Source organism: Pelophylax lessonae, assembly GCF_965119305.1.
Source record: "Pelophylax lessonae genome assembly, chromosome: 3".
Taxonomy (NCBI): Eukaryota; Metazoa; Chordata; class Amphibia; order Anura; family Ranidae; genus Pelophylax; species Pelophylax lessonae.
The window spans coordinates 335,402,319-335,422,681 of record NC_138770.1 but is presented as its reverse complement, the minus strand read 5'-3'; the positions used below and the strand labels follow the sequence as shown (position 1 = coordinate 335,422,681).

The following is a 20,363-nucleotide window of genomic DNA, read 5'->3' as shown; positions in this document are numbered from 1 at the left end:
CAATAAAACTGTCTGGAGGTTCCTGCCGATGTCAAAGCTTGCTGCACAGTTCAGTGTATTGATTTTTACAGTGTTCAAAGGAGTTTTCCTTTTATACCACCTGATTGTCATTAAGCTTGCAGTCAACCTTTGCCAAAGAAAAATCTTACTGGTCATTTTGTAAAGAATAATAATTCAAAAGAAACATATTTTGTCACTTATTACACAGATAACCTGGACTGTGGAAGCTGTGCCCAAAATATAAGCAAGCAGAAGACAAAAGGGACAAATCACCAGTGTTGCCTGTGAGCTTCCTAGAGCTGATCTTTTCCCATTACTGACTCTGCATGTCTTGTCTGCACTGTAGAAATGGCCATCTTGGCAGAGGATCAGGACTTTGCTTCTTCATGAGAGATACAGTGCTGCAAAAAGTTTATGCCCCCTCCCTAATTTATTTTTTTTGCATATTTGTCACACTTAAGTGATTCAGATCAAACAATTTTTAATATTATGCAAAGATAACCGGAGAAAATCCAAAATACAGTTTTTAAATGAGGATTTATTAAGTGAAAAAAGTTGTCCAAACCTGCCTGGCCCTATGTGAAAAAGTAATTACCTCCCTTGCTAAACTATGAACTGTGTTAAAACCACATTTATTTGGAAAGTTGAGTTAAATTTCAATTGCCACACCCAGGCCTGATTACTGCCAGACCTGTTGAATCAAGAAATCACTTAAATAGAAACTGTCTGACAAAGGGAAGCACGCTAAAAGATCTAAAAGAAACCCATGCCGCGATCTAAAGAAATTCAAGAATAGATGAGAGACAAATTAATTCACATGCATCAGTCTGGAAAGGGTTACAAAGCCATTTCTAAGGCTTTCAGACTCCAGCGATCCACGGTGAGAGCCGTTATCCACAAATAGAGAAAACTTGGAACGGTGGTGGTGAGTCTTCCCAGAAGTGGCCAGCCTATCAAAATTACAGCAAGAGCAAGACGACGACTAATCCAGGAGGTCATTAAAGAACCCAGAAAAACATCTAAAGAACTGCAGGCCTCACTTGCCTCAGTTAAGGTCAGTGTTCATGATTCAACACTAAGAAAGAGACTGGGCAAAAATAGCATCCATGGGAACGTTTTACATCTTTTAGCATGCTTCACTTTGTCAGTTTCAATTTAAGTGATTTCTTGATTCAACAGATCTGGCAGTAATCAGGCCTGGGTGTGGCAATTGAAATTTAACTCAACTTTTCAAAAAAATGTGTTTAATCACACTTCATTTATAATTTAGCAAGGGGAAGGGATACAATTACTTTTTCACATAGGGCCAGGAAGGTTTGGACAACTTTTTTCACTTAATAAATCATCATTTAAAAACTGTATTTTGGATTTACTATGGTTATCTTTGCGTAATATTAAATTTTTTTGACAATCTGAATCATTGAAGTGTGACCAATATGCAAAAAAAAATAAAATCAGGAAGGAAGGGGGGCAAATACTTTTTCACAGCACTGTATGCCCCCCTGATGATTAGTGATCTGATAACTGATAGATAATCAAGCAACAGCAGAAAAGTTTCAGAAATCACAGATCCAAAGAATGAATGAAGCAGAAGCATGTTTGTCTATAGGACCTCAGGTATAGTTCTCTCTCCAGCAAGGAGAACTTTGAGCAGCACAGAGTGACATAGCCAGATCTCATGAGACTAGCAGTCAGAGGCACAGTAATAATCTCATTCGGTAAAAAAAAAAAAAAAAAAAAAACTAAAAGGAACAGGAGTACCTAGGCACAGAATATATAGTATACAGTTTTTTTTTCCAGGAGAAAAGCAGCACAAAGGTTAGTTTTTCCAGGGTACTGCCGAGGTAGAACATTAATTTACATAAACATCAGCAACAATGACGACGTGGCCCTACATGCATGTTTGGATATAGTTATCTCTTACAGGCACAATTCCTCACCGATGCTTTGACACAGGTTATTTACTTACAGCAAGATATTCCAGACCACTGTACTTCAGAAATTCTTGGACCTTATCCTTTTGTAACTGATTGAAGCGGAACTTAAACAGGTCCATTTCCTGCTGAATAAACCATCGCCTTAGGTCTTCACTGAAAAAGAAAATGATCCAAAGCCAAGTCAGTTCTATTAACTGCAAAATTTTATTAGAATTCAGCTCTTACACCAGTACTAGGACTGATCTTATTCTGTAATCTGACCTGTATATGACAGAAATTAAATTGTGTTACTAAGTACAAAGCATAGCAAATATGCTTACAAAAAATTACAGGATCTTTTTTTCTGTAAATTTTTTTTATATGACGCTACAAAAACAAATACTGTAGTATATACAATTAAAAACAAATAGTCAAGACGAAGATGAGAAGGAAAGTGAGGCATTAACATGGCTAATCAGGGTAAACCTAGGCTTATTAGTGGGTTAAAGAACAACTTTTATGAAAAAATGTTTGCGGACAATGCCAAATAAAAAAGGCCAGCCATCGATCTGTGCATAAGAAAAAAAAAATGCAAACAAATTTAGGGCCATAACAACTAATCGATTAATCGACAACTAATTGATAGGCTATTTTCATAATTGATTAGTTGGCCTGCATACAGAATGTATTATTTGTTTACATATCAGAAAATACAGTGAAGCACACATACAGCTCAGTACACCATCCATACATGTCAGTAAGTGCCTGAGAACTTGTAAATGTGTGAGGAGCAATGCTCCATGGGACATGCAGTCCTGGGCAAGAATTGAGTGGTTCTAAAGGCAGAAGTTTTTTTTACCTTGCTATAGGGGCACTCTATACTATACTTTGCAGCTTGTTATTGGGGCAGGAAGGCAGGAGGAGCCAGAAGCATAGATGGGGGACACCAGAAGAGGAGAATCAGGGCTGCTATGTGCAAAACCATTACACCGAGCAGGTAAGTATAACATGTTTTTTGTTAAACAAAAAAAAAAAAAAAAAATCACTTTAAAGATCAGTATCTAAACCCAGAGAAGGTGGAGGCCGATAGTTAGGAGGTAATAGGAATTAAAATTACATTTAAAAGTAATCTTTTACCAGTATTGCACATTATATTTAAAATGATCAATTCCATGAAAAAAAAAAAAAAAAAAGTCTCAGCTTTCAGTACTACTTTAACCACTTGCCGACCGCACGCCGCAGATGTACAGCGGCAGTCTGGCTCTCCCAGGCAAAGTTCCGTACATGTACGACCCTGGCCTGGGAGGAGCTAGGGGGCGATCGCGTGCCGCCGGAGGCGCTTCCGCCCCCGCTCGTCAGCGGGGAAGCGAATGCGTGTGGCAGGCAGCTCCAATGGCCGCCGGCCACTCGCAATCTCCCGCCGCTGACAGAGAAGGACAGACGGCTGATGTAAACACAGCCGTCCGTACTTCTCCCTGAAGTGATCACAGATGTCATGTGACCCTGCTATACAGGATCACATGCCTCTGTCATGACGTCACAAGCCACGCCCCCCCCCCCCCACAGTTAGAATCCCGCCTATAAGGAAACATTTAACCCCTTGATCACCTATACTGTTAACCCCTTCCATGCCAGTGTCATTTTAACAGTAACAGTGCATATTTTTAGCATGGATTACTGTAGTAATGTCACTGGTACCCCCAAAAGTGTCAAAAATATCAGTTAGGGGTCCGATCTGTCCGCCGCAAAAAAATAAAAATAAAAAAAAAAAATCACAGATCGCCACCATTACTAGTATTAAAAAAAAAAAAAAGACATAAATCTTTCCCGTAGTTAGTAAACGCAATAACTTTTGCCCAAACCAATCAAAATAGGCTTATTGCGATTTTTTTTACCAAAAATATGTAGCAGAAAAAAAATTGGCCTAAAATTTAAAACATTTTTTGAGAATTTCATATAAAAGAAATGTGAAAAATATTATTTTTTCAAAATTGTCGCTCTTTTGTTTATAGCACAAAAAATAAAAAAAATCGCACAGGTGATCAAATACCACCAAAATAAAGTTCTGTTTGTGGTAAAAAAAGGACGTTAATTTTGTTTGGGCACAGCATCGCACGACCGCGCAATTGTCCATTAAAGTCACGCAGTGTCGAATCGCGAAAAAGGGCCTGGTCTTTGAGCAGCCAAATCCTCCGGATTTATATCTCCCTTCCACCCTTCATATAACCTCATGTCTGACTCCTAGTTGAAATGCCCATAGATCCTACTTCTAGGTGTATTTATTATTATACATATGATATACCGTATATACTCGAGTATAAGCCGACCCGAATATAAGTCGAGGCCCCTAATTTTACCACAAAAAAAATGGGAAAAATGATTGACTCGAGTATAAGCCTAGGGTGTGAAATGCAGCAGCTACTGGACCTAACTGGACCACCACGAGACCCAAAACCGGGGCTGCGGACATGGTGCAGGGGCTGAGGGCATGGTACAGGAGAATGCAGGGCTGTGAGCATGGTACAAAAGAATGCAGGGCTGCGGGAATGGTACAGGAGAATGCAGGGCTGCGGACATGGTAATGGAACAGGAGAATGCAGGGCTGTGGGCATGGTACAGGAGAATGCAGGGCTGTGGGCATGGTACAGGAGAATGCAGGGCTGTGGGCATGGTAAAGGTACAGGACAATGCAGGGCTGCAGGCGGCATATTACAAGAGAATGCGGGGCTGCGGGCATACTACAGGAGATGCAGTGCTGCGGGCATGGTACATGGTATGGGAATAAAGGAGCAATTACAGGACCTGTAACTTCTTCCTCTTTTTCCAGTTGCACAAGCACAACAATGGCACCACCACTTCTAATAGAGTCTCTCTCAGCTACCTCATAATACACAGCTCAATATTAGGATAGCGGTTACAGAACCTGGCCAAATCTGCAGTCTCACATACCTGTTCCCCAGGCACCTTAGATTTAAAAATGGCGCCGCCCGACGCCAACACCTCTTTGCGCATGCGGCGCCATTCGGGAAAGCTCTTATACGTTCAGCTTTTCCTGGGAATAGCCAAACGTATACGGCCTTTCCCGAGTGGCGGCGCATGCGCGGGACTTTTATTTTTTTATGACTTGAGTATAAGCCGAGGGGGAAGTTTTCAGCACAAAAAAATGTGCTGAAAAACTCAGCTTCTACTCGAGTATATATAGTAAATAATATATATTATTACTTTCACTGTTTTCCAGTATAAATTAACTCCTTATACTAGTGATTATCTGCACTTTTTGTACCATAAGGGCCAGTTTTAGTTTTTTTAACCCCATTATGACAGGTGATACAAAAAAAAGCACGCTGCTGCTAATAAATGTCTCAGGCCTGGTTTACACCCATGCGTTTTTTGGCGATTTGTGCAGAAACGCACTACAGTTCATTTAACATGGTTTCCTATGGGACACAATCACATCTATGTTTTTTCAGCAGCTGTGTATTTGGAAAGGGTCAAGGACTTTTCTCAATGCAAAATGGTGCTTTTTTTTTTGCTTTTTTGGTTCAATAGACTTCAATGGAGAATCTGCAGAAAAGCCTGTAGTGAGTTTTTGCCACAATATGCCTTTTTTTAAGCAGTTCTGGATGGCAAGGATTTGCCCCCTTAATGACCAGGCCATTTTTTGTGATTCGTTATTTTAACGGAAAATTGCACGGTCTTGCGACATTGTACCAAAATAAAATTGATGTCCTTTTTTCCTCACAAATAGAGCTTTCTTTTGGTGTTATTTGATCACCTGTGTGATTTTAATTTTTTGCACTATAAACAAAAAAAGAGCGACAATTCAGAATAAAAAAAAAAAAAAAAATTAAAATTAAAATTTTTCATTCTTTTAGGCCAATTTGTATTCTGCTACATATCTTGGGTAAAAAAAATAAAAAATTGTGTATTTTGATTGGTTTGCGCAAAAGTTATTGCATCTACAAACTTTTTTTTTTACTAGTAATGGCGGCAATCTGCGATTTTTAGCGGGACTGCGACATTGTGGCAGACATATCGGACCTCTGACATTTTTGACACTTTTGGGGAGACCAGTGACATTACTACAGTAATCAGTGCTAAAAATATGCACTGTTACTGTATTGACATTGGCAGGGAAGGGGTTAACAAAGTGGTGATCAAAGGGTTAAGTGTGAGCATAGGAGAGTGTTTTCTAACTGTATAAATCCTATAAACCTACAGCATCACCCTCCCAAAGCTTTCTAAAAGTTGCTATTTGCATATATGAGACTACCGCTACAATCCATGTGACAATAGCCAGATTTAATAAAGGCTACTCAAGCGTTAAATAAATTTACTTCCTTACCTAAAAAGAAAATTTAAACATATTTATCAACTAGACTGGCATCAGTAAATACATACTTATACAATACTTTTAGGAAAAGTGTAATGTGCCAGTGCTGCACCTTTTTCCTTTTTCTTATGTCTATAAGCTAAAAAAGCAAAAATTCTTAACATACCGTACTTTGTTTGTGTAAGGCTCTGTTCAGATCTGTGCGGTTGTGTTCTGCAGTTAGTGCAGCCCATTCATTTCGGTGGGCTGCCCTACCTGCAGAAAACATAGGGAAAGAAGTCTGTGGCCCTTTTTATTTTTTAAATCACACTGCACTAAGCACCCTGTGATTTGGCTTGAGCAAAAACACAGCACTTTGGCCAATGCAAGGGATGCTTTTAAGAATTATTGGCACCACCATGAGTCTGCTAAAGTGCAGCACGTTTGCTCGTCCGGGACTCCCACACATTCCTCAACTGCAGATATATGAACCTATCCTTACAGGTTAGTTCTTCAAAAAAAAAAAAAAAAAAAAAAAACTAAAATATACTAAAAAACACAAACATACTGGTATGTTGCCCACGTTTTTATAACACAAACTAAGCTTTCAACTTAATTTTTTTTTTTTTTTTTTACACATCAATGAGGAGAGAGAGATGACAAAATAATCATATTTCTAAACATACAATGTACTGTGAATATTGCAGACTGCAATGCTGACTTAAGCCACACATGTGCCATCTGGTGACTGAAACTGGCAGTGCAACCGTTTAACAAACTGATCTTTTACTTTTCATCCTTCATAAAAAAAAAAATACACCTTTTGTAAATTCTATGTAGGAAAATAGTAGAAAATGTTCACATAATAACTTTTAGTGTGCATTAACATCACTATTAAAAGTTTCTAACAGGAAAATATACAGGAATTTCTGTTCATGTTTTGGAGAAATATATTTCACATACATACTAGTCACAACCAATACTCCATACATTTCAGGTTTCCCTTTTTGCCAACTAAAACTGTAATCATGTGTGTTGAGATGAAATCCACAGAAACTAATCTTCATTATTTCAGTACTGACTGCACAGCACAATGTATAAGTGGTTGGTAATTTTGTCAAACAGTGATCCAGTGCTGGATTCCATGACATTTGCTGTATGTAGTCGTTTATGTTCTCTCTGTGTTGAATGGGCTTCATCTGGATGATTTCCTTCCCCCCATGATGAAAAATAGCTAGCTTTTGTCTAAACTAACCCTACAGTGTGAGCATCTGTAGTAGAAACAAACTGTAAGCTCCCTCGGTGTAGGGACTACTGTCATTTCTGCGCCCTCTGAAAAGCACTGGGAAAAGTGTCAGTGCTACATAAATGCTGTGGATAACCACACTGTCTTAATACATAACCGTGCATGATTAAACATATTATTCCCTACATTGGTTCGAATCACTTTAACGGCGGGAGTTTCACTTTCCGGCAAAGACCGGCAAGGAGCTCTGAAGGTCCGCAGGACCTTCAGAGCGCATGCACCGCTGAAGTCTGCGGCTGCATGCAGGGCGAATATCTCCTAAACCGTGCAGGTTTAGGAGATATTAATTGTACCTACAGGTAAGCCTTATTATAGGCTTACCTGCAGGTAAAAGTCAAATAGCGGAGTATACTACCGCTTTAAATAAAATGACCATATTTTAGGAGAGATTAGTTAATCCTAAATATGGGGCACCTTCTCTTTTGGCAACTGCCCAAAAGCAAGTGTGCAGATCGATAAAGTTATTTGGAAATCATAAGTCCTTTTCTTTATGCTTATTCTGGTTTAATGGGGTTGATTGACTCAAATTGTTTAGAATCTTCACTAAATAGATAGTAGCTGCGTTTACTTTGAATACCCAACTATATGCTTTTCACATGACTGAATAAAACAAGTAAACATAGCTTTTCTTTCTAAAGTGAACATTCTCTCCTCCATTGGTAAATCAACTTCAATGGCTTTGTGTACTGAAGCTAGGGTGTCACCATGTTTTACAGAAGCACAGGACAGCAATGACCCCTTCACATTTTTCTCATGACAAGTGTTCTTGAAAAGGCATAAAAAAACACTGTGAAGCTGCTCTAGGTAAAGGAAGCCATGAATGTAATGAACTGACGCTAATGGAGTTTGGATTGTGGATACATGGACTGGCTATTTGGCACAGTTTGGATGAAAGGCTGTGCTGGACCGGTCACAGAGAAAATATATTTTAGTAGTAAGGATTGAAGGCAAGTTTACCCTATTTTATTGGTGCTATCACCATGGAAAAGCTGAGAAATCATGTTTTCCAAGTTAGTAAAAGATCACCCATGTCTGTTACTACAATTAGGTATACTCCTAATAGATAACTATGGTTTGTTTTGGTCTGTATCATATTGTAGCTTGAGCTTCAAATGCCGTAGCTGGGTTAGGCAAGAAAAGGACAGTATATGCCTAAGCAAGTGGCGGCTAGTGATACATTGGTTGGGGGGGTGTCAGATGGACCTGGCCACGGACCCCACCACGTCACGCCAGAGTCAAGTTCACACCATATTCCACCCCCCTGGCGCCAGTTCACTTACCTTGTTTCTCCAGACTGACAGGCGGCGACGGCTTTCCCCTCAGTCTCCTCCATGTCCTCTCTCAACAGCCCTCTCATCCCTCCTCCTCTGCCAGTAAAATGCCTTCTCCTTTGGCCAATTGGGAAACAGGTCTCAGGACCCACTTCCTTTTTTGAAGTCTATTAGAGCTTCTGGCTATAATCACGTTTTTCCAAAAAAAAAAAAAAACCCTCATTGGAATCCATGCATCCGGTGCCCTGCATGTAGATTAGGGGGGCCGGACGCATGGCTGGGGGGGGGCGGCGCCCCTGATGGATGGGCCACCACTGCTAAGCAAGTATTTGAGTAGAGCAGGGCTGATATTTTAGAGGGGGGAGAGAGGGAAGCCAAAGGGTAAGAGAAGTGTGTGAACCAAATCAGTGCAGAAGGGTGTACACGTGCTTGAAAGTGCAATAGGTAGTAAAGTAAGGTTTTAACTCAAACGCACTACAGATACTACAGATACAACGAGAACAAGAACAAACCAAAATGCATCAAGGAATGTTGGTTTCAGTGGAGAAATCAATGTATTCAGTCCTTTTTTGACAAATTAAACACAAAAAAAAGCTAAGCTTTGAAGGTACAACTACTTACGACTGGCAATATGCAAGGCGTAGAATAAAATGTGATATATGATCTTTTCTCCGTTTATCATAGTCTTCATCAGTGATGTCGTTCTGTTGAGACTGCATAGAAACACAAAATAAAATTTAACAAATCAATTAGGACTCCTCAAACTTGTTTGCTTATGACACCATATATGGCTGCACTCTGGTTATCAACCTTTCGACTTTTCAGAAGGATTCTGCCAACACAAGACACTTAATATTCATATTTTTTTTAGACTTGTTCTCCATTCTCCAACACTACATGCAGAGGTGGAATTTTGTACAACAATGTACATCTTTCTACACTTGTCAGCTATAATGGAAACTCTGGTGTTGGGGGGGAGGGATGGTATTTGGGAATTTGTTTTGCTATTTTTGTTATGTGTTTTTGGGCTTTACTGTTGATCCCCTTGCTTGCGTCCTATATTTGATTAATTCATTTAAAGCAGAAGTTGTCCCACCCTGAAGAGGTAGGGTTAGGTCACAAGAAAATGACTGCCACACATCATCACCTCCCCAGGAAATGGCAGTTACCAGCAAGGTCACTGCCTGTGCACCTACGAACAGCAATGGAAGTGACGTCTGTCCAATTCAGCCAGCAAACTGGAGGGACCCTGGCAGGCATGCACACCCCCTCTTGTACTGGCCGTGTTTACTAAGGAGCTCCTGTGACGGCACATCACTTCTCACTGGAGCTCCCCAGATGGATTTCCTTACCACTGTGCAAGCTCTCGCCATACAGGCAGTCATATCAGGAAAGGTAGGTGGTAAGGAGAACCGAAGGTCGCAAATCATGGAGGGAGGATGTAACCTAAAGCGACCTGCAAACATCCTCCTCTGCCCTCTCAACCACTTTTGGCACGGGACCACCTTGACTGCTGAAGCCAGTGAGAGTCCTGTGAGGCATTCTCAGGCACGTCCTAGGAATGACAAATGGGAGTTTCTGTGCATGTGCCTGCAGGAGTGCCGGAAACACAAGAATGGAAGGGAAATAGTGGGTGGGGAGCTTTTAAACTTCTTTCTTTGCTTGTTTCCTGTAGGAGGAGGAGGAGCCTATCTCTCATGCGACCGTCCTGGAGGATGATTTGGGAAAAAATCCCTACAAGCTTTAGTCACATCCAGTGATGAGTTCAGCAGAATTCAGAAGGGAGTCCAAACCCGTCTGAACTATCCAGCAGGTAAGCTGTCAAACCAATAGAAGATTAGAGGTGGTGAAGACATTCCCCGCCTTTCAACCAGACATAAACACGCCTAGGGCATACGTGCTGCTGCAGGGCAGTGAATGCAACCCCGGCCATTTGACTGCCTGCCATCTTTAAAGTGTTTGTTTCCCCAACACTTCATATTCCTGATATGTGCCTGCTGTACCATGTATGAGAAAGTATCCTGCTCTCCTTGTATTGCTTCCTTGAGGTAAGATCCCTGGTGTTCCTGCCAGTCCCTCTGCTTTTCGAACAACACTAAGCAACAGAGCACAGCGTGGTCAGTTATCTAACTTTGCTGGGAACTAAGTGTGTTCTCCGGTCTCCACCAATGATTAGACTTGTCCTGACACGCTGCCCCTGCACAGCCATTCACTGAGAAGCTCAGTGTGCTGCTGCTTCTACTCTCCCCAGCTCTTATGTAGCTGAGAACAGAGGGAATGTGATCACTTATAAAAAATAAAATAAAAAAAGTGAAAAAACTGAATTTTTGTAAAATCTTACCTGTAAAATTCCTTTCTCTGAGTCCTCCGACAGTCGCCACCTCTTCATATTCGTCACTAATGGGGTTATTGACCTTTGCTCCGTAGGAGTAGATAGGCAACAGAATATATATATATATCAAAGCTTTTAGCATATCCCACCCCCAGGGGGTGGTCCCCTCAGTCCATACCTCCCTGCTTCCTGCATTTCCAACTCAGTTTCAGTAGCATAGCAGTAGAGTACATAAACAAACCCCAAAAGAGGGGCGGGGGCGGCGACTGTTGGAGGACTCAGAGCAAGGAATTTTACAGGTAAGATTTTACAAAAATTCTGTTTTCTCTTACATCCTCCAACAGTCGCCGCCTCTTCATATTCGTCACTAATGGGGACGTCCCATAGCAGTGTAGACATGAGGGGTGGGAAAAAGGCAGCCACGCCTAAAGCAACGCAGTACCCACATCAGAGAAAGGAACCTTACCAAAGTAAGAGAACCAACTGGGCAACAGGAAAACGTGCTCAACAGGAGCAACATCCCAGGAAAGAACAAGTAACCTAGGGGTAAAAACACCCCAACAGCCAAGGGCCCAAACAAGGGACCCTAAGGCACCGCCGCACTAAGAACTTTACGGCCAAAAGAAGCATCTGCCGATGCCTGAACATCCACTCTGTAAAATTTTAGAAGGTGTGAATGGACGACCAAGTCGCCGCCTTACACACCTGGGCCACAGAAGCCCGATGATGACAGGCCCAAGACGTACTCAGAGATCTGGTAGAGTGCGCCTTCACAGGCACGGGAGGAACCTTCCCCCTCAAAGCATAGGCCTGCTCAATGGTCTGCCTGATCCATTTGGCGATGGTAGAAGCCGACGCCGCCATGCCCTTCCGAGGTCCCTCAGGAAGGACAAAGAGAGAATCCGACTTGCGAAAGGATTTAGTTGATGACAGGTAAACCCTGATTGCCCTAACAACATCCAAGGAATGTAAAGCCACCTCCTTCGGATGCTTAGGCTTCGAGCAAAGCGAAGGCAAGACAATGTCCTCATTGAGGTGAAATTCCGAGATCCTCTTCGGAAGAAAAGACGGGTTAGGTCGCAAGACCACCTTATCCAAGTGAATCACCAAATACGGAGATTTGCAGGACAAGGCCGCCAGCTCCGACACCCTGCGAGCCGAAGTGATCGCCACCAAAAAGGCAACCTTCTTTGACAACATAGACAACGAGATCTCCCTGATATTTTCAAAAGGAGCATGTTGCAACACGGACAGAACAAGGTTCAAATCCCATGGAGGCAAAGGCTCCCTCCTAGGAGGGACCAAATGTCGCACCCCTTGAACAAAGGAGCTAACCAAAGAGTTAGACGCCACAGGAAGTTGAAAGAGAACGGCCAGCGCAGAAATCTGACCCTTAATCGTGGCCAACGCCAAACGCTGGTCCACGCCCGTTTGAAGGAAAGCCAACACTCTCGACACCGAGTACGAGCGAGGGGAATACCCCCTGGACTCACACCAGGCAAAGTAAGCCTTCCAAGTACGGTAGTAAATCTTCCCCGAAGAAGCCTTCCCAGCCTTGATCAAGGTGGGAATAACCTCAGGGGAAAGACCCCTATCCTTCAGGACCTGGATTTCAACAGCAAGGCCGTTAAAGCCAGCGACTGTAAAGCAGGATGGAATATCGGTCCTTGAGACAGGAGATCTTCTCGAAGTGGCAGACGCCACGGAGCGCCGACCGCCAGATTCACGAGGTCTGCGTACCAAGACCGGCGAGGCCAGTCCGGTGCCACCAGAATCACCGCGTACGGTTCCAAGGCTAACCTGCGAAGAAGCCTGGACAGCAGCTGAATCAGGGGAAAGGCATACATAAGGCGATACTGATGCCAGGGCGCCACTAACGCGTCTGAAGCGTCTGCCCGAGGATCGCGCGTCCTTGCCACGAACCTTTCCACCTTGTTGTTTAGACGAGACGCGAACAGATCCACATCTGGGGACCCCCACTTCGCGCACAACATCTGGAAGACATCCGGGTGAAGGGACCATTCTCCCTGGTCCAGGGTCTGGCGGCTCAGATAATCCGCCTGCCAGTTCTCCACCCCCGGAATGCGAACTGCAGATATCGCCGGGACGTGCGTCTCGGCCCAAGACAGAATGTCGACTACTTCCCGAGCCGCTCGGGCACTCCTGGTGCCCCCTTGGTGGTTGATGTAGGCCACCGCTGTGGCATTGTCCGCCTGTACCCGAACTGGACGGCCCCAAAGCCTGTCCGTCCAACGCAGAAGACAGAGATAGATCGCTCGCAATTCCAGAATGTTGATCGGAAGGGAGGATTCCTCCTCTGACCAAGTTCCCTGGGCGGACAGAACGCCCGGAACACCACCCCAGCCCGACAGGCTGGCATCCGTGGTGATCACCGTCCATGACAAAGGACGAAATGACTTGCCCCCCGACACCGCCGGGGACTGGAGCCACCACAAAAGACCCCTTCGGGTGAGATGGCTCAACGACAGCCGCAGATCCAGAGATTGCGGACGCCTGTCCCACTTGGCCAGGACCTCCGCCTGAAGCTCCCGTGTGTGAAACTGGGCGAAGGATATCGCCTCGAAGGCCGAAACCATCAATCCCAGACACCTCATACACGTCCGGAGGGACGAGCACTGATTGTCCCTGAGGGACCTGACTTCGCACTGAAGTGTCCGAAGCTTGTCTTCAGGCAGGAAGACCCTTGCTTGAACCGAGTCCAGAATCATCCCCAGGTAGGGAAGACGAACTGACGGACACAACGTTGACTTTGGAAAATTTATCGTCCAGCCGAATTCCTGCAGAGTCTGCATAGTGATGGACAGGTCGTTCACCAGGCCCTGACTGGTCGCGGACCGAATCAGGATATCTTCCAGATACCCCAGGACAGAAATGCCCTGGGCCCTCAATAAGGCCAGAACCGGCGCCAGCACCTTGGTGAAAACCAGCGGAGCCGAAGCGAAACCAAAGGGCAACGCCACGAATTGATAATGATCCTCCGCAAAGGCAAACCGAAGGTACCTCTGGTGACCCTCGAAAATGGGGATGTGAAGGTACGCATCCTTCAAGTCGATAGAGGCCATGAATTCCCCCGGAACCAGGGCAGCCACCACTGATCGCAGGGATTCCATGCGGAACTTGCGAACCCGCACAAAGCGGTTCAGAGCTTTCAAGTCCAGAATCGGACGTACCTTGCCCTCCTTTCTGGGCACAGTGAACAGATTGGAATAGAACCCCAGAAATCTGTCCCGATGAGGCACCGGAACCACCACTCCCTGGGCCTGCATCGCCAGGTGCAGATCCTGCAAGCGCTCCGGAGTCAGCTGAAGGTTTGAGGGGAAAAATCTGCCCGCCGGCCGAGAGAGAAACTCGATCTTGTATCCAGATCGAACGATTTCCTGAACCCACCTGTCCCAAACTCGGTCCAGCCAGGGTTGAAGAAAACCGAGCAAACGTCCCCCCACCCCAGAAGCGGGTGAGGGCGCCCCTTCAGGCTGCATTGTTATGGGCAGCGGATCCGGACTGGCCGGACTTCTGCTTACCCGTCCACGTCCACCCGTCTTCTGGGAGCCTTGGCCTTTGAAGGGCTTGCCCTTATATTGCGACCGAAAGGCACGAAAGGACCCCTGAGAGGGTCTAAACGAGGCATTCTTCTTACCACGAACAAACTTACTCTTGTGAGATTGGGGCAAGAGAGTACTCTTACCCCCAGAAATTCCCTTTATCAGAGTATCCAAAGAGTCGCCAAAAAAACGAGATCCCGCGTAGGGCAAGTTAGCTAAAGTCTTGCAGGAAGACTGATCAACAGACCAACATTTCAGCCATATCAGGCGACGGTTCAAGACCGCCACACTAGAAAGATGCGCAGCCAAAGGGACCATATCTAAGTCCGCATCACACAAATACATGACACCCTGATGAATCTGATCCACCATACCCAAAGTTGTCGGCGGGGCAGAGTCAGCCATCAGAGTGCGCTTGAGCACCTGCGTCCAATCCGCAATAGCCTGGGCTGCCATAATGGAAGCAAAAATAGGCTTCAGCATAGAGCCAGCAACCGTATAAGCATGACGGGCCAGAGATTCCAACCTCCTGTCCGTCGGGTCCCGAAAAACCGGGGTATCCTCAGCAGGGATCGCAGTTGATTTATTCAAAATCGCCACCGCGTGATCCACCTGAGGAGGCACACACCAACGCTCATCAGTAGCTGGTGTAAAAGGATAACGCAGCTTGAACCTACTCGGCACAGCAAAAGGCTTCTTTAAATTGCGCCATTGCTCATCAACAGCGCGCTGAAATTCCGTAAAGCAAGGAAAAACCTGCGATGTCTTGCGTTTCCTTTGCGTCCCATAAGAGGACATCAAAGCAGGAGGACATGGTTCATCCTGCAAATGCAGCGTTTGTTTGATAGACGCAACCAACTCATCCATGAGTGCAAGCTCTTCAGACGAGTCAGGGGGAGAATTATCAACCCCTTCCACCTCAGCCTCCACGTCAGACCCCACAAGGTCTAGGGATGAGTGAGACCCTGAGAAGGGCACTCCAGCCATAGCAGCCCCATCGTCCTCTGAATCAGAGGAAATAGACACCCTGGGCCTTTTTGTGGATCGATCAGCCACCAGCATCTGCACTTGAGCAGCTAAGTTTGCCACAATAGTGGCCAGATCAGCCCCCTCGGGGGAAGCAGCAGCCCCTTGGCCCCCCACAAGGTGGGACGAAACTTGCAATCCTGAGAATCCATGCCCCAGCAAAATAAGTAATAAAGGGTACTGCCCCTTTAAGATCGCGGCGAGCGCAGCCCACCGCACCCACTGAATACACTGACCCCCACAGGGACAAGAAACTGGGCAAGGAATACAGGAAAAAAGGAGATATAAAAACCTGGGAGAGATCACACAGGCTGCTGCACCGATCGCTGTCCCAGAGCAAAAGGAAGTGATGCAAGACTGACCGCCCCTATGAAGCCTATGCAAGGCTACACAAACATAGCCGCCCGGCTGAGGAATCCTTGGGCAAAAAGAACATGGCACCGACATGTGGCCGGATCGATTGCCTCTCAAAATGGCGGCGTTTGGCGCCAAAATCGCTGTGCAGTACCTCACAGGACCTGCCACCATGATTTTTGCCCCAAAAATGGCGGATCGCCGCAGCGATCGCAGCACAGCATGCCCAAAATCTGACTGCTTCATGCTGACACCCAGCAGAGCGGGAGAGCCCCCCCCTTCACAGCCCACACACAGGCAGCAAGTCCACACAGGAACTGACAGGGAGCACAGCAGCCACACAGACATGCAGGGTCACACAGTCCCAGACTGACACCCATATAGACAGATCCCCACATAGAGTTACACTTACCCGTCCGGATGGCGTGGGGAGCCTGCTCCAGCGACCAAAACCGCTGTACTGAGGACAGGGAGTGTCGCAAGCATGACGCAGCGGAACTGCAGTGCGAAACCGCAATGGCGTCCAGTGAGGTAGCCACCTCACCGATAGCATCCCTGCAGCAAACAGGGATGGGTCGTTCAATGTGCCAGGGCAAAACCTAAGCTGAACGCTCGATGGCAGGCTGGGAAGCCCCTGGCCCTGAGCCCTGGGAACCAGGGTGGCCAGACTGAGACCCAGCTCCGCACGATCATCTTCATCAGAAGAACTAACGCTGAAAATAAACAGCTAAGTAAAAGAAAGAGAAAAAAACTTCAAATAAAATCAAAAAGAGAGAAAAGAAGCTGAGACTAAGAGCCCCAGCACGGGAACAGCCTGCATACTCCTGAGCTAGGCATTAGAAACTGAGTTGGAAATGCAGGAAGCAGGGAGGTATGGACTGAGGGGACCACCCCCTGGGGGTGGGATATGCTAAAAACTTTGATATTAATATATTCTGTTGCCTAGCTACTCCTACGGAGCAAAGGTCAATAACCCCATTAGTGACAAATATGAAGAGGCGGCGACTGTCGGAGGACGTAAGAGAACAAGGTATTTATGATGATGTTTTTTTTCTCTTCTTTACATCTATACAAAAATGTTTTTCCTTTCATTAGTATTTTAAACTGAATGGGTTTTATTATTTTTTTTCTACAAGGTGATCGTTTACAATCACCAACAGCTTTGTGGCAAGATAGCTCAGTCTGGTTTGAATTTGAAGTCTGAAGACGCCTAAGCACATCACTTTCCTTTGCCTGCACAACATTGGACAATATAGCAATACTTGGGTTTAATTTCAAAATCAATATTTATCTCATTTGGAATGCTAGTCATATGACTTCTCTATAGTATTACTTTTTCATGTCCAGTTAAAAAATATCACACATGTGAAAATGCTAAATTATACCAATGTATACATAGAGAGAAGCATCAGCTTACTTCCTTTAGCACCCAATGCTGGGCAGCGGTACCTTACTAACATAGGAGATCATCATTTATATCACCAAGAATCAAAAATACAGGGACCAACAAAACATTTTCGGTCGAGTGTTGATTTTACATGTTTTGGACCATGACAATTTATTAGATGAAAACTACATTAACATATCAAGCCATCTTAAAAATACAAGTATTTAAAAATTAAAAAATATTCTGTAAAGGAGTCGTCAGATGCTATAGTCAATGCAAACAATTTTAATCAGTTTGGAGGTGTCCATTTTAAGACCTAACCTAGAGTAGGTAACCTATGGTGTCCAGGGTATTGGCACATTGTTGCCAGTCACAGGAGGAGTAAGAAATATTCTCCTGCTTCCAAGCATCACTTCCTCACTGCCCATATGAGTAAGTTGTTGCTTCCTCGCTGAAGAAAATACTACAGGATATCAATCATCAGCAAAGGACCAATGGCTCACATATTTGGCCATGGGGGAGCAAAACATAAAAATAGGTTCCGTCTTTTTCTGTCTTGTGCAGAGAAAAGGATGGCTATTGTGCCATGGGCCTAAGAAGATACAGGAATGCATATAAAAATAAGCTAAGAGTTCTACTTGCATGATGGATAAAAAAAGATTAAATATTAATATGTAGCATTTTCTTTTTACCTGGCAAGAAAAAGGGGCGAGTTTTGATTAAGGCTTAAAGTTTACTTTAACCCATTCATTACTGAAAATGCTAGTTACCTGGCTGTCATGCAGATTCTCTTACTTCAAGGTTTAAAGTGGATGTAAACCCTCATATATATCCAGTGAAGTGAACAGCCTCAGATGATACACAGAGATGAGACAAATCACCCTACATAAGTTTTATTTGTACATCTGCTGTCTTCAGCTTTCTACACTGTTTAGAAAGTGAACATAGTGTTAGAACCTGTTCCAGCACCGGGTGTGGAGTCTTGGCATACACTGTGCGACAGCTGATTGGAGGAAAGGCACACCCCCCCCCCCCCTCCACAAAGGCAGAGGAAGGAAGAAACATGTAGAGCTGTGCTGTGAATAGACCAGCTCTCTGCTAATCTATCTATATGCACCCACCCCGACACAAATTTCCAGCTGCTTTTATCGCCTGTGTCCGAGAACGTGTCAGAAGTTATCATGCGGATAACAGAGGAATGAAGCAGCAGAAAGACATGACACTTAGGGCTTTGGAGAGATATAAGTAAACGCTAGAGATATATGTGCCCAGGTCAAATTTCATGAATGGGGTTTACATCCACTTATGTCACTAAAAATAAGCATGCAGGTAGGAATTTCTTACTTACTGATATGAATACTTATTCCAGGGAAAAAAAAAAGTCAAAAAAATATTAAAGCCAGCAAAACAGTCAGGCAACTAGCAGTTTCAGGAGGCCAGCAGTCAATAAAAAAAAGGTATATTTTAAATGGCATGGGGGGTCTTCTGCCAATTATTCAAGTTAAGTCTATCATATAAGTAAACAGATGTTCTTGTTTTCATTTTGCCATCTGTAGTCTGAAAAAGACAAAAATGCATCTGACCAATTCCAAGAAAATACATCAATAACACATAATAGCAAACAAGCACAATGCAGCATGGCAAAGGTCGTAAAAACAAGCACCATATAACTACAGTCATGTTAAAGTGGAGTTTCACCCATTTTGTACATGTGCAATCAATGTCATGCCCATCCTGAATGCTTTTACAAATGGCACTTTTTTTCTTTTTAATTATTAAAAACCTTTGCCTATTTCGGCTGGGGCCTGACAAGTCGCGGTGGGTCGCCTGCCATGGATTAGCAGAGGACCCGTTCTAATAGGAGCGACACAAGTCGCTCCGACTTAGAAAAAGGGTCCTGTCCTACTTTGGGGCGACCTGGAGGCGACCTGCATTGACTTCAATGATATGAAGTCCGTGCATGTCGCGTCGAGGACGCGGTGCACGCTGTGCACCGCGACTTCACAGGTCGCCCCAGCAAGTAGCGTCGTCCCTGTGTGAACAGGGTCTAAATGTTGCAGTAGAAGTGTACACAATTACGGCGGAGTGCTGAAAAAAAAAAAGAAGATTTTTGTAAGTTTTTACCGTAAAATCTTTTTCTCTGGAGTCCATTGACAGACGCAGCCTCCATCTTCATTAGCTGAATGGGTTATGCTGCTTCGTGCAGGAGTAGTCTCGGCAGGAAAAATTGAAAATGTACACGCCCACAGGGCCGTCCTCACGCAGGCCCGCAGGGAGGACTGATAGATTTCCATCAGCAACCTGATCGCCTTTTGTAAATTCTGAAGTTTTTCCAAGGGGAGAAAGACCCTAACAAGAGTGGAGTCAAGAGTCAGCTCCAGGTAAGTGACCTGTACGGATGGCGATAGAGCAGATTTCTTTAAATTGATCCTCCACCCGAATTCTTGAAGGGTCTAAAGTGTAATAGAGATGTTGTCCAACAGATCGGAATGAGAGTCTGCTCACAACAGGAGATTCCTCTCTGACCTAACAAGGCCAGCACAGGGGCCAGGACCTTGGTAAAAAAAAAAAAAAAAACTCTGGGAGCACAAGAGAGACCAAAAGGGTAATGCCACAAATTGAAAATGCTCCTCTGCACCGCAAAGCGGAGGAATCGCTAATGTCCCTCGAATAAGGGGACATGGAGATACGCATCCATGATATCGATGGAGGCCAGAAAATCCCCCTGATTCAAGGATGCCACCACCGACCGAATAGACTCCATTCGAAACTTCTGCACCCGCACAAAGCGGTTAAGAGCCTTGAGATCCAGGATTGGATGCACCTTGCCCTTCTTTCTGGACATAGTGAACAGGTTTGAATAGAAACCTTGAGAGCGTTCCTGCAGAGGAACCGG

The 20,363-nt window shown here is 44.6% G+C and overlaps 1 protein-coding gene across 1 annotated transcript in view; it reads right to left on the bottom strand.

Moving 5' to 3' along the window:
• Positions 1–20,363, bottom strand: part of PRIM2 (DNA primase subunit 2) — a 304,354-nt gene that overhangs the window by 275,642 nt on the left and 8,349 nt on the right. Inside the window, exons 3-4 of the mRNA XM_082251382.1 lie at positions 9,427–9,518; positions 1,970–2,090 (exon numbers count right to left, since the gene is read on the bottom strand). Coding sequence (XP_082107508.1) covers positions 1,970–2,090; positions 9,427–9,518 — 213 coding nt within the window. The remainder of the gene's footprint in view (positions 1–1,969; positions 2,091–9,426; positions 9,519–20,363) is intronic.